The sequence below is a fragment of the Lontra canadensis genome, unplaced genomic scaffold (assembly GCF_010015895.1).
Source record: "Lontra canadensis isolate GAN:19392208 unplaced genomic scaffold, GSC_riverotter_1.0 scaffold53, whole genome shotgun sequence".
Lineage (NCBI taxonomy): Eukaryota > Metazoa > Chordata > Mammalia > Carnivora > Mustelidae > Lontra > Lontra canadensis.
In genome coordinates, this window is record NW_022631047.1 from 1639359 (window position 1) to 1652607 (window position 13249).

The 13249-nt window shown below is 51.7% G+C and overlaps 1 protein-coding gene across 1 annotated transcript; it reads left to right on the top strand.

Moving 5' to 3' along the window:
• Positions 1-8845: 8845 nt before the first annotated feature.
• GPR182 (G protein-coupled receptor 182) lies at positions 8846-11766 on the top strand. Its single transcript, XM_032874515.1, is given in 3 exon segments — positions 8846-9226; positions 9751-10901; positions 10904-11766. Coding segments are annotated over 2 exon segments (1134 nt in total). The 5' UTR covers positions 8846-9226; positions 9751-9784; the 3' UTR covers positions 10921-11766.
• The last annotated feature ends 1483 nt before the right edge of the window (positions 11767-13249 follow it).

The window sequence follows — 13249 nt, forward strand, 5'->3', positions numbered from 1 at the left end:
GCTTGCCAGGAATCCATGTCTGTCTTCTTCCCTCTCTGGCTTCAGGTTCCTCCCCAAACAATCAGGGCATTAGAGGAAACAGCGGTCGCAGGTCTAACAAGTCTGTGTCTTCCCTGAGGTCACCAGGTAATCACATGGGACCATGGGGATGGTAAGAAATGTCCCTTCTGTGTGGGGGGACTCTGAGCCTGGAGGAGGGGCCCGGGTCTGTAGGAGGCGCTTAGGGATGGGCCCAGGACGACCACACAAAGGTTTGCTTCCCTCTCCCCAGCCCACAGTTCACTCACCAGACACCAGGAACTTCTCCCTATAGAACTCCTTCACCTCCAGGCTGGCCTGATTCCATGCCTCCTGGGTGGCCCTAGAAATCTTCTCAGGGCTGCTGATACTAGTTTTGAAGTAACCAGGCTCAATCACATCTTCACTCCGAAGTGGAGAGCTCCCTCCTGCAAAGCAGACAGGCAGAGGGGCAAGGACTGGGAGGCCTTAGGGACAAACACCACAAAGAAGTTTACCAAGACATTATGTATATTGAATGAAATGAATACAATGTCGGAAACAATTTCACAGCATACTACGAGGTACTGTTGAAGTGCTGAGAGCAGGACCCAGCCCCGGCAATGTCCCCAGCCACCGATGCCAACCTTTAGGCAGGTCCCCTGTCTCAGCAACTCCTCCAGGAAGTGAGCCTCCCGAGACACTCAGCATCAAGAAATCCAGAACTTCTGCTGAGAGAGGGCACCGTAAAGGGGAATTCTGGGAAGGCAAATCCTCATCAGATCACACTCTCCCCAAAAGTCCAGCGATCCAAGGTCTCAACGGTGGTGGGCAACGGGGAGAAAAGAGGTTCTGCTGATAAGCTGGGTGAGGTGAAGAAAGCTAGCATGACTTCAAGATCTGGAAAACATCCTGGGAATCTTCCCAGTTAGCAGAAGAGAGGTCTTTCTTGCACAGAGAGAAGCAATGAAGGGACACAAATGAACCTGGGTGTTACCTCTGTTCCCCACATGCTCCTTCACCCACTGGGCGGCCTCAGAGATGCTCTCTGTCTTGGTGATGTCCAGGATCACCGTCCCCAGCCTGTCTGACATCTGGCCTCTCAGAGGCTGGGCTGCCTCCTCTGTCAGACACGAGGCCAGCACTCTCAAGCCTCGAAGGTCCAGCTGCCGGGCCAGCAGGTTCCCAAAGCCCGAGTCACAGCCCGTGATGACGATGTACTTGTCTCGGAGATACAAGCCCAGGAGGTAGTTGAGGCCCACACGGGCTGCCAGGTACAATCACACGGCTTTGCAGGTAACAGATGGACAAGCTCTGATCAGCAGTCTGGCCTCCTCAATCCAGATGGCTGTGAAGGCAGTCGGGCCTCCTGGCTCTCTTGCATCTTGAAGTCTTTCATTTCCCTCCTGATCACTGTCTTTCTGGAATTTTTTTTCCTACCCCCAACCTGTCTGCTCTTTGGACTACTTTTATAAGTGCTGACATATGCCCTTGAAAAGCCCCAGTCCTGCCCAGAAAGGAAACATGGCTAGTGCAGTGCCCCCTCACCCTTTCACTGCACTCTGCTCTCGGGGTCCATGTGGCCACACTGAGTGACACGGACCACTTTGCTCTGGCTTCCAGCTTTAGAACAGTTCCACTTGTCCGCTGACATGCAGGACCTGGAGATTCCCCAGCTCAGGAAGGTTCTTACTAGAAAATACACCTTTTGGGTTTTTTTTTTTTTTAATTAACATATAATGTAAGGAAGCTACACTTTGATTCAAGACATATTTGCTAGGGTGCCTGGGTGGCTCAGTGGGTTAAGCCTCTGCCTTTGGCTCAGCTCATGGACCCAGGGTCCTGGGATCCAGCCCCACATCAAGCTCTCTGCTCAGTGGGGAGCCTGCTTCCTCCTCTCTCTCTCTGCCTGCCTCTCTGCCTACTTGTGATTTCTGTCTGTCAAATAAATGAATAAAGTCTTTAAAAACAAACAAACAAACAAACAAACATATTTGCCTTGAACATGCTCCCTGAGCCCGGGTTTCCTCCTTGGGCTCAGGATACAGAGCTCAGTCCTCAGAAATCTAAGTCAATCTCGGCTTCTCCAGAGTTAGAAGGAGATGGCACTGAGTAGAAGGTCCCCTCCTGCTGCACTAGTTTTCTGAGGCAGACAGATGTTCAGGAGCCTGAAGGGGAATCTGACCTCAGAGGCAAGGAAAGGGGAGAAGGGAATTGGGGTGGGCACACTCAGGAGAAACACGGCTCCCAATCGCTGGGAGGGTGGAAAGGAAGCACTTGGGCCAAGCAGGTCTCACTCCATGGAGATGCCCCGCCCCTGGCCCAGGGTGCCAGCTTGCCTTGTGCTCTGCCCTCCACAGCCAGAATCCAGCCCAGACACAGACGCCAAAGGCAGAAAAGACCGGTTTGCACAGGGGCTGAGGGAAGGGGTGTCCTAAACCCCACCGAAGCAGGCAGGGCTTTAATCCCGTGTAACTGCAAAGATGTTCTTTGGGTGTGTGTCTGGGTGATGGTGGGAGGAGGTGGTAGCTGCCCCCTCAGCAGACTAAAGAAGGGACTGGAGACCGGACAGAACAGCTGTCCATAGAGGGAATTCAGGGTGAGGCAGAGGACCCCACTTCCACAAAAGGAGAGTGGACAAAGCTGGGCTGGAGCAGCTTCCTCAGGGCACCCCAGTAGCCTCTGACAGGATTGGGCTCAGGTCCATGCCCACATCCACTGGACTACACCAGCCACCTTCTCCCAGAAAAGAGGCCTAGGAGGGAGGTGAGTCATGTGGAAGCTCAGAAGGATACTGAGTCTGGCTCATTTTGGCCGTCTTTGTCCTCACAGCTGTCCTGCCCTCATGGCGGGCCCTTGAGCTGTAGCTCAAGCTACAGCAAGCTTCAGTGTTTGTGTCCTTCAAGAAGCACTAGAAGAAATAAGACCCCTAGCCAGTGTACAGCTCCCTGACACTCTGGAAAGGACATCTAGATGTGGTCCCAAACCTCCTGAACGTCCTTTCCCAAGGCGGCACAAAATGGCTGGATGATCATTGTTTGAGGGGGAGAGATATGGTAGAAATCCAGAAGCTCCAGGTGAAGCCTGATACAATGATTTCATGTGAATGAGGCAATGTGGGGTGTACCCCATTGTGCTAAACCCCTAGAGCATTGAGGACTGCAGCCTCTCGGGGGTAGGGACGGGTCTAGCCCCCGGCAGTGCCCCACATCCTGCAAGAGGAGTGTGTGCAGAGCTAGGTGACTGCCGCACCCCGCCTCGTGCTCCATTTTCACAGTGCGTTTCTCACAGTGTCCAACCATGTGAGAGTCCGCAGGACCTCCATCTCCTCTTCTTCATAACGAGGGAGGAGGATCAGGAGGGTCTCATGAGTCCTCTCAATTCCAGCTCCCGGGGAGTTTAAGAACCCCTATGTTGTTATCAAGATGGAACCCTAGGAAGTCGAGGCCTCTGGAAACTCTGGAGAATTCAAGGGGCATCTCTGCCCAGCACCCATCAGGCGCTCAACCAAAGTGAGCACAACAGAAGAAATCTGGAATCAGCAAGGGACTGTCAGGACATCTACAGAGCCCCCCGGGGAGGTGCTGGAGATTAGGAAGTGGGGGGATTCTAGGGGAGGAACTGAAGCCAGAAGATGGATAGGAAACTGAAGAGCAGGGAAGAGCTGAGGCATGCTTGGAGGCTGCTGGGGGGTGCCAGTTCCCTGGGGGCCTCCCAGCCTTCGGTCTCTCCTCTTCCTTGCACTAACCTTACTCACCTCCACATACACTCTCTTGGGAAACCACGGTGAGGAAATGGTTGTTATTCTTCATCCTGTGAAAGCAAAGACAATTCTCCTCCCCTTTCTCAACCCCTCCCCAGGTCATCCCATGAGGGGGGTGTTCACCCTCACTCAAGAAATCTCCCAGAATTCCATAGGCTGAGTCACCTCCACAGAAGCCTATAGCATACCCCACTTATTTTTTTTTTAATCCCAGCCCCATCCATGAGAGGTGCTTCAGGGCAGTCATTTTTGGCATGATGGACCCTTTTGAGAATCCAAGAAGACTCTAAGCCCCATAAAAATGACTTAACAAAATATATGGGATTTTGAATATACTTTTCAGGGGGTTCACAGATCACCTAAAGCTATTAGGTGCCAGGAATCTAGGTCAAGATTCCCCGCAATATGGGTTTACTGAAATACTACAACAGTGGGACTCAGGCAAGTTGTCTGACCTCCCTGTGCCTCATGCTATGGTAGAATCTTTGTCTCTTGTAGTAGCCACCTCCTTAAGTTGTTATGGGGATTAAATGAGGCACCTGGCGACATCAAGCACCTCGCAATCATGCCTGGTAAATGGTAAGTATTCAATAAATGTAAACTGTTACTATTACTACATCTCTTTTGTGGTAGTTCATAGCACCATTGGGGATGTTCTTGACCTTCTATGTAAGAAACACAACACCAGACAACTAAATAAAAGAGGAAGCTGGTGTTGATCCAGTGCAAAGAAAAATGGTGGTGGGACCAAGGAGAGGTATCTCAAGGTACTTCCACAAGAAGGAATCTCTTCTTCCTCACCCCTAGAAAGCGGGTAAGGGACATATTGTACATATCTCATCTCTGGCATCCCATACAATAACACTTATCCTCACTTCATATAAAGGAATTGAGACTCAGAAAGGTAAAGTGGGGGTGGCTTGGTGGCTCAGTTGCTTAAGCATCTGCCTTCGGCTTGGGTCATGATCTCAGGGTCCTGGGATCAAGCCCCACATCAGGCTCCTTGCTCAGCGGGGAGTCTGCTCCCTCTGCCATTCCCCCTGCTTGTGTGCTCTCTCTGTGTGTCAAATAAATAAAAACATAATCTTTTTTTAAATTTTAATTTATTTATTTGACAGAGAGCACAAGTAGGCAGAGAGGCAGTCAGAGAGAGAGGGGGAAGCAGGCTCCCTGCTGAGCAGAGAGCCTGATGTGGGGCTTGATCTCAGGACCCTGGTTCATGACCTGAGCTGAAGGCAGAGGCTTTACCCCACTGAGCCACCCAGGCGTCCCAAAAACAAAATCTTTAATAAAAGAGAGAGAGAGAGAGAGAAAAGAAAGGTAAAGTGGTTGTGCAAAGTCACGTGGCTCCTAAGTGGGAGAAATAGGTATCAAAGCCAGGTCTGTCCCCAAGAAAGTGTTATGTCCGCCGTGTCTCAGTGAAGAGTGAGTAAGCAGGAAGGACCTGAGCAGAACCAAGGACAGGGCCACTGGACCACATCCTTCTTTGGGGAACCTTGGGGAGCTCCTTATCTGGTGCTGTTGGGCAGACAAGTCTGCCACTCTGGCATGGGGAAGCTGTGGGAGGAGGGCAGAAGGGCTTCTGCGGCTGGGCTGGGCTTCTGCACACAGGGACTTCCGGGAAGCTGGCTAAACTCCTCAGCCTGGACCAATCCACAGTCCATCTGCCCTCCACACATGAAGTGGGGTTCTCAGCCACACAAACCAGCCAAATGGGGGGATGCCTGGGCTGGCCTGCCCAGCCCCTTCCTCTGGGGTCCAGGCACAAGCCCTTGGCCCCCACCTGACCCTGGGAAGCTGCCTGCTTTTATCTCTGTCTCCAATAACTCCTCCCTGGTACCTTCCTTCCTTTCTGATTGTTGATTACAATGTCTTGTCTACATTTTTTGAAGGAAAAAAAAAAAAAACTGAGGTGGGGGTTGGGTAGGAAGGAGAAAGAGCAAATTTCCAGGAATTGTTTTGCTGCTGCTGTTCCTGTTACTTGGAGCAAAGCTGTTTGCCACCCCCCTCCTACTCAGGTTGGCAAAAAGCCTGGGTCCTCCCCCTCTGTCTTTCCCTTCCTTCCAATCTCTCTCTCTCCAGCTGCACACCTCCTCCCTCCAAAGAAAAACAGCCCAGTGAAAACTGCAGAGCTGTCACTTATCTCTTCCTGAGGGAGCAGCTTTCCCTCTGAGCCTCTGCCAGAAGGCACCGCCAGCATTTCCTCCTGCTGCAAATACACAGTCAGTGATGTGAGGGCAGGGGCCTGGGAGCAGGTGGAGGTGAGGCGGCAGGGGAGTGATGTCTCTGTATGGGAGGGAAAAAGTCAGGGGTTGGAAGATTCTGAGACCCCAGAGACATGAGCCACTAAAATGTAGTCTTGAGAGGACTGGAAATGGCAATGAGTCAGAATGTGTAGAGAGAGCAGAGACAAGAACTAGGGTATCCCTGGAGGGTTGGTCTAACAGAGCCTCCCTCTGCATGGGTCAAAAGAAAGGAGAATCCTCAGAAGGCTCCCTATTGAAAAATGATATCCATAGGATAGAAATTGAGATCTTAGAGAGTGAGAGAGGGAGAGAGAGAGAGACAGAGAAAGAAAGAGTAGAACGGTCGGGGAAAAAATCAAAGTAAACCACATTTTATGTCATCAGAGCTCATCATGACAGAATTCTTGATCTAGGGGCCATCTGATGTGGGAGGAGAAGTGTGACATAATAAGAAATGTATCTCCCCCCAATTCCTGAGCTCCTAAATCCCTTAGGAAATTTCCTAGATAGCTTCAGGATGGGGACTGGTTCCCAGAAAGACCAAAACTTGATTAGAAGCTTAGAACTTCCAACCTCACCTCCCATCCTCTGGGAAGAGGTCAGAGACTAAATATTAAATTAATAATAGATCACGCCTATGTGTTGAAGCAGCCACAAAAGTGCCTGAACTATGAGGTTCAGAGAGCTTCTGTGTTGATGAACATATATACATGCCAGGAGGGCAGCATACCCCAACTCCACGGGGACAAAGCTCAGGACCCTTCCCAACCTCACACTATATATCTCTTTATTTGCCTGTTCATTTGTATCCTTTATAATAAACCAGTAAACACAATGAACGCTTCTCTGAGTTTTGTGAAAAACTCCAGCCAATTATTGAAACTGGGGTGGGGAGGGATTGCGGGAAATTTGTAACCATGTTGGACAGAATTGTGAGTACCTTAGGGACCAATGATTTGTCACTGGCCTCTGAAGTGAGAACAGTTGTGTGGGACTGAGCCCTTGAACTTGTGGAGTCTGACACTAATTTCAGGTTGGTGTCAGAAATGATAAATTTCAGGACACCCACTTGGTGTCCGGGGGAGGGGGTTGGAAAATTGGCTACCCCTACGTGTTTGGTGTCAGAAGTGTTGTGCGTAGAGAACCAGTTTTTCTACAGGAGGCTTTAGGAAAACTGCAAAATTAAAAATATCCCCTCTCATGGCGATGATTGGTGGTGATGGTTGTACAACAGTGTGAACATACGTATTTTTTTTTAAGATTTTTTTTTTTTTAATTTGACAGCAAGAGAGATACAGCAAGAGCAGGAACACGGGCACGGGGAATGGGAGAGGGAAAGTAGGCTCCCCGCTGAGCAGGGAGCCTGATGCAGGGCTCGATTCCACGACCCCGGGATCATGAATTGAGCTGAAGACAGACGCTTAATGACTGAGCCACCCAGGAGCACTGAACACACATATTTTATTATTTATTTAAGTAATCTCTATGCCCAGTGGTGGGGCTTGAAGTCATCATACCCCAAGATCAAAATTTGCATGTTTTACCAACTGAGCCAGTCAGGCACCCCTTACTTAAGGCTACTGAACTGTATAAGTAAAAATAGCTAACATGGGGGCCTGCTTCTCCCTCTCCCTCTGCTTCTGCTCTCTTTCAAATAAATAAATAAATAAAATATTTTTAAAAATAGCTAAAATGGTAAATTTGATGCTATGTTTATTTCATCACCATATAAAATTAATTATTAAAGTGAAAGAGAAATCCTCTCCTTGAATGGATAAACAAAATGTGGTGTAGCCTCGCCATGGAGTATTACTCAGCCACACCAGAGAGTAAGGAGGTGCAGATACCTGCCACAGCGTGGATGAAGTTCCCCGGCACGGCCACGTGAGAAACGAAACAGACACCAAGGTCGCACGTTGTATGATTCTATTTCTATCATAACAGGTAAATTTGCAGACACAGGAAGCAGAATGGTTGCTGCCAGGGGCTGGGAGAAGAGGGAAACAGGGAGTACGTTTTGGGAAAACGTGAGGACCTACAGAGAGGTGGTGGTTTCACAACAGCGTGAAAGTACTGAGTGCCGCGGAACTGTACTCTTGGTTGACATTGGTATGGGAACTTCACTCTGATTAAATACTCACACCTAGACCCCTCGGGCCAGCACACCCTTGGCCCTACAGGCCACAGAGCCTGGGCCTGGCTCCAGGGGGCTCTGCCCTCTGCACCGGGGGGCCTGTGTGTGACAGGTGACCTCTCTGTGCTTAACAAACAGAGGATAAGGAAGCCCACCCTTCATCCCCACAGGGGGTACCACAGGGTATCTCAGAGACCAAATGCTTAACAGCAGCGAAAATGCTCCGAGGAGCCGGAAGCTCTGCTGGCACAAGACAACACAAACCCAAGGGCTCTGAGCCTTCGCCCATGGCTTGGAAGGAGAAAAGCGTGGTGTCTACCTGCCTCTCCTGACACATCCTTGGCCACACTTCGTGAGAAGTGTGAAGCAGCAGGGGAAGGATGCTGCTCTCCCCGCCCCCCCACCCAGGAAACTCCCTGAAGTTCAATGCAGCCCCCTTTCCACCCCCCGTTCAGTCTTCCCTCTCTCTCCAGATTCTCCCCCTCAGAGCCCAAATGCAGGGTGGGTGCAAGACAGTGGGGAAAGGCCGCATGACTGAAAGTCTGGCTGATTTTCGGGTTTATTTTTGCCTGCCCACCCCCATCCAGTTTTGCTTTCGTAGGAATCAACAGACAGGGGAGAGCAGGATTCCAAGCCCACTCAGACTGGAAAACAGAAACGTAGGTAAAGCATTTACCACAGGCCTGGCCCTGTGCTAAACACTTCACCTTGTGGGCTCACTGAATTCCCACAACACCCCTATTAGTAGACAGTATTGTCCCATTTTGCAGAGGAGACAACTGAGGCTTAAAGAGGTAAATTCACACAGCTGGTGAGTTAGGAGTCGGGATCTTCGTGCTTGCAGCCTGACTCCTCCCTGCCACTGGCACACGGGTCATCTGCTGTGACTTCCCCTCTATCTGCATTGGGGGAAGGCAGGAAAAACCCTGACCCTCTCCCACGGAGCCTCAGCCAGTGATACTGCTTCCCGGATGAGAAGGACGGCCCTGAAGCCCACAGCGAAACCAGCCCCACGGCCATCGGCCCTCCAGTCTCCTCACGGCTCTGCAACAGCCCAAACCAGAAGCGCTCCTGACAGAAACGCAGGTGGGTATCTCCCTCTTAGGAAAGAAGGGAATCAGGGCTTGAAGACAAACTGACTTTTTTGTGCATGACCCACAGATGTCCCCGGGGATAAATGAGAGGGGTGTGTGTGTGTGTGTGTGTGTCCCACATCCATAGCCCGAAGGTGAGAGAGAGTAGACTTCCGAAGGAAGGCCCAGGTGAAAGGGTTAAAAGGTGAGGTTCCAGGAGAGAAGTAGAGGTCGGAGCCAGCCTGTGGCCTGAGCTACGGTGGGGCCCCCCAGGCTGGGAAGGAATCTGGCTGGGCCCAAATAGCTCTTGTCTCTCGAGCCACCGAGTCCTAACAAAACATCTTGGCTTGCAGGTCAAGGCCGGCAAGTGAGCTGCATACTAGTTCTCCACAGTCTGTACATTAAAACTCTCTCTCTTGCCTCTTCAGACCCAGAATCCTTTCCCAAAGCCTCCTGGTCCCTGTGGCCTGCTAACTTGAGACCTAAGGCTGTTTTCGAGGTCTCTGTTCTCTTCCAACCCTCTCTTCTCCCCACCAGGCGTGCACCAGTCCTAATATCGGCCAAGGACAACATGGCACCTGCCCCCACAGAAGGCTTCACCACGGCACCTGCTAGTGACTTTGGAGAGATCCACAACTGGAATGAGCTGCTCTCCTTCTTCAACCACACCTTGCCCGAGTGCCACATGGAGCTCCGAGAGGACACCAAGCAGGTGATCCTCTTTGTCCTCTACCTGGCCATCTTTGTGGTGGGCCTGGTGGAGAACCTCCTGGTGATATGGGTCAGCTGGCGCTGCTTGGGCCGGGCAGGGCTGCTGAACCTCTACATCCTCAACATGGCCATCGCAGACCTGGGCATCGTCCTGTCTCTGCCCGTGTGGATGCTGGAGGTCATGCTGGACTACACCTGGCTCTGGGGCAGCTTCTCCTGCCGCTTCACGCACTACTTCTACTTTGCCAACATGTACAGCAGCATCTTCTTCCTGGTGTGCCTCAGCATCGACCGCTACGTCACCCTTACCAGCACATCACCCTCCTGGCAGCGCCACCAGCACCAAATGCGGCGGGCAGTGTGTGCAGGAGTCTGGGTCCTCTCAGCGATCATCCCACTGCCCGAGGTGGTGCACATCCAGCTGGTAGAGAGCTCCGAGCCCATGTGCCTCTTCATGGCGCCCTTTGAAACCTACAGCATGTGGGCCCTTGCGGTGGCCATGTGCACCACCATCCTGGGCTTCCTACTGCCTTTCCCGCTCATGGTGGTCTTCAACGTGCTCACGGCCTGCCGGCTTCGGCAGGCGGGATGGCCCGAGGGCCGGCGCCACTGCCTCCTGGTGTGCGCCTACGTGGTCATCTTTGCCATCTGCTGGCTGCCCTACCACGTGACCCTGCTCCTGCTCACACTTCACGGGACCCACATTGTCCTCCACTGCTACCTGGTCCACCTGCTGTACTTCTTCTACGATGTCATCGACTGCTTCGCCATGCTCCACTGTGTGGTCAACCCTATTCTTTACAACTTCCTCAGCCCGAGATTCCGGGACCAGCTGCTGAGCGCCGTGGTCCATTACCTTCCCAAGGCCCGGGCCAGGGCAGACAGACAGGCTTCCTTGTCCTCCTCCTCTTCCACTCAGCATTCCATCGTCATCACCAAGGAGGGCGCCCAGCCTGCTGCGGGAGGCCCCCAGGACCACCAAGCCTGAACCGGTAGGCGCCAAGGACCTCACCCCTCTCCGCCCCTCAGTGTAGATCCCACTCTCCATCAGTGAAGAAGAAAGCTGCGGGTGTAAGTGAGAGATTTTGGGGGAAGTGGGGGGAAGGGCCAAATGCTTACGGTCAATTTTGAGTATGTCTTATAAAAGTGAGATGGGGAGGAGGGGGGCAGGGAGGGGCAGAGAATAGGTCTTTGGTGGTGTCCTGTTGGTTTCAATCCTCGGGACTCAAGAAGACACTCGGGGAAAATGGTGAAATAAGTAACAGAGACAGACGTGACTCTGGCTCTTTCCAAAATCTGTACTTCCAGCTGGGATAGGCTAAAGAGAGGCTCAGCAGAAACTTGACACACTCATTTCAACAATCACCCTGGCCGGAAAGAGTGTGCTCCCCGGGGACCTCCCACAACTTTCCTTTTGTACTTGTGTGTTTGTTGATTCCCCCCACCCCCCACCTCACCACACTGTGCAGGCTGTGAGGACAAGCGGTCAGAGGCCAAGGAACCAGGAGGCCTCAGCAGTTTCCTAGCATCCTCGGTGGTATGATGGATGGAGGGGGTGAAGCAGAGGTCTGGTGCCCCACCCCCACCATCCAGGAAGTGGCTCCATTTCCTTGCTGATACTCTCCCCTTCATCCATTCTGCTTTCCTCCCCACGAAGCAGAGGAGCCATCCCAGAGTCAATGCTCCTTGGAGCCCATCTGCTCCCGCCTTCAGATGTAGGACATTTCCAGACTTCTAGGAAGAGATGCTATCAGAAATCCACCCCCATCCCTCCCTTTTTTCTCTAGATCATGGGAAAATATCAAGGGACATCCATTCTGACAGCAGACCTTGGGAGAGGCAGCGGCAAGACGCTCCCAGAGGCTCTGTCCCTCAGCCCTTGTCCCCTGAGCAAGGGGTGGGGAAGTAGAAATTTCCCAATTCTGTCACAAGGCAGAGCTCTGGTATTCTAAGTCAGTCCTCACCCTTAAACTTCATTCTCCCTGGCCAGGTCTTCCATTAATTTTCCTGTCCAGCAACTTACTTCTATTCACGCTTGTCCTATAAATAGGAAAAGAAGCCTTCTTGTTGACAAGTAGATCTTCTGGAAAAGACTCATTTATCAGTTTGGGAATCTAGGACCATGTCCATGAAGGAAAAGTCTAAGAACCGGTCCCCAGCCCACTAGTTCCAAGTGCTTGGTGTCCTAACCCCGCCCGAGCAGAATAAAGGGTTTGTGAACATAATCACTGACGGCCTCTGCTCTGCTCAAGAGCTCAGTATTTCTGGAATGTTTCACTTGGAATAACCATTCACTGACCTGGAGCACGTCCCACCTTTAGAAATCTGAGAACTGCATTTATCTGATGCACTAAACATGTGCTCTGATAGTGTATGTACCTGTCTGTCAGGGGCACAGAGGGAAATGCGGCTGCAGTCCCGCTCGCCGGACCCAAATCCGAAAGGGTCTTAAGCGACAGACAGCTGCTCCGTGGCACAGAGCTGAAGGCTTTTTCAGCCAGGACAGTCCGTGTTTTGACTTGGAGTTGCAGGAAGGGATTAACCGAACAATACACAAAATGCATTAAAAAAGACTTTCCTCCTTTGTGCCCATATAAAAACCAAGCCCAGGGGTGCCTGGGTGGCTCAGTGGGTTAAGCCTCTGCCTTTGGCTCAGGTCATGATCTCAGGGTCCTTGGGATGGAGCCCCGCATCGGGCTCTCTGCTTGGTGGGGAGCCTGCTTCCTCCTCTCTCTCTCTCTCTGCCTGCCTCTCTGCCTACTTGTGATCTCTGTCTCTCAAATAAATAAATAAAATCTTAAAAAAAAAAAAGTAAATAAAAATAAAAATAAAAACCAAGCCCAAGGGATGCCTGGGTGGCTCAGTTGATTAAGCAGCTGCCTTCAGCTCGGGTCATGATCCCGGTATCCTGGGATCGAGTCCCACATCAGGCTCCTTGCTTGGCAGGGAGCCTGCTTCTCCCTCTGCCTCTGCCTGCCACTCTGTCTGCCTGTGCTCACTCTTGCTCCTCTCTCTCTGACAAATAAATAAATTAAAAAAAAAAAAAATCTTAAAAACCAAGCCCAAATCTGATGCCCTTATCACTGCCTCTGCTGACTTGAAGCTCCAGAAGTTTCCTAAAGGGAACCCAATGTCACATCTGTCACCTCCTGGGTTACCTGGGACACCAGCCCCCCAGGGGCTCACTCTTCTCAAGGATTTCTTTGGCAACACGTTGTCACCCTGGGTGGCAGGAATACCTCCTTAGGGGCTTGGGAGGCCAGAGCCCAGGGTGTGCTGACAGCGGCAAGGCTCCTCTGTTTGGCATTCTCTGAGCCCTGACCGG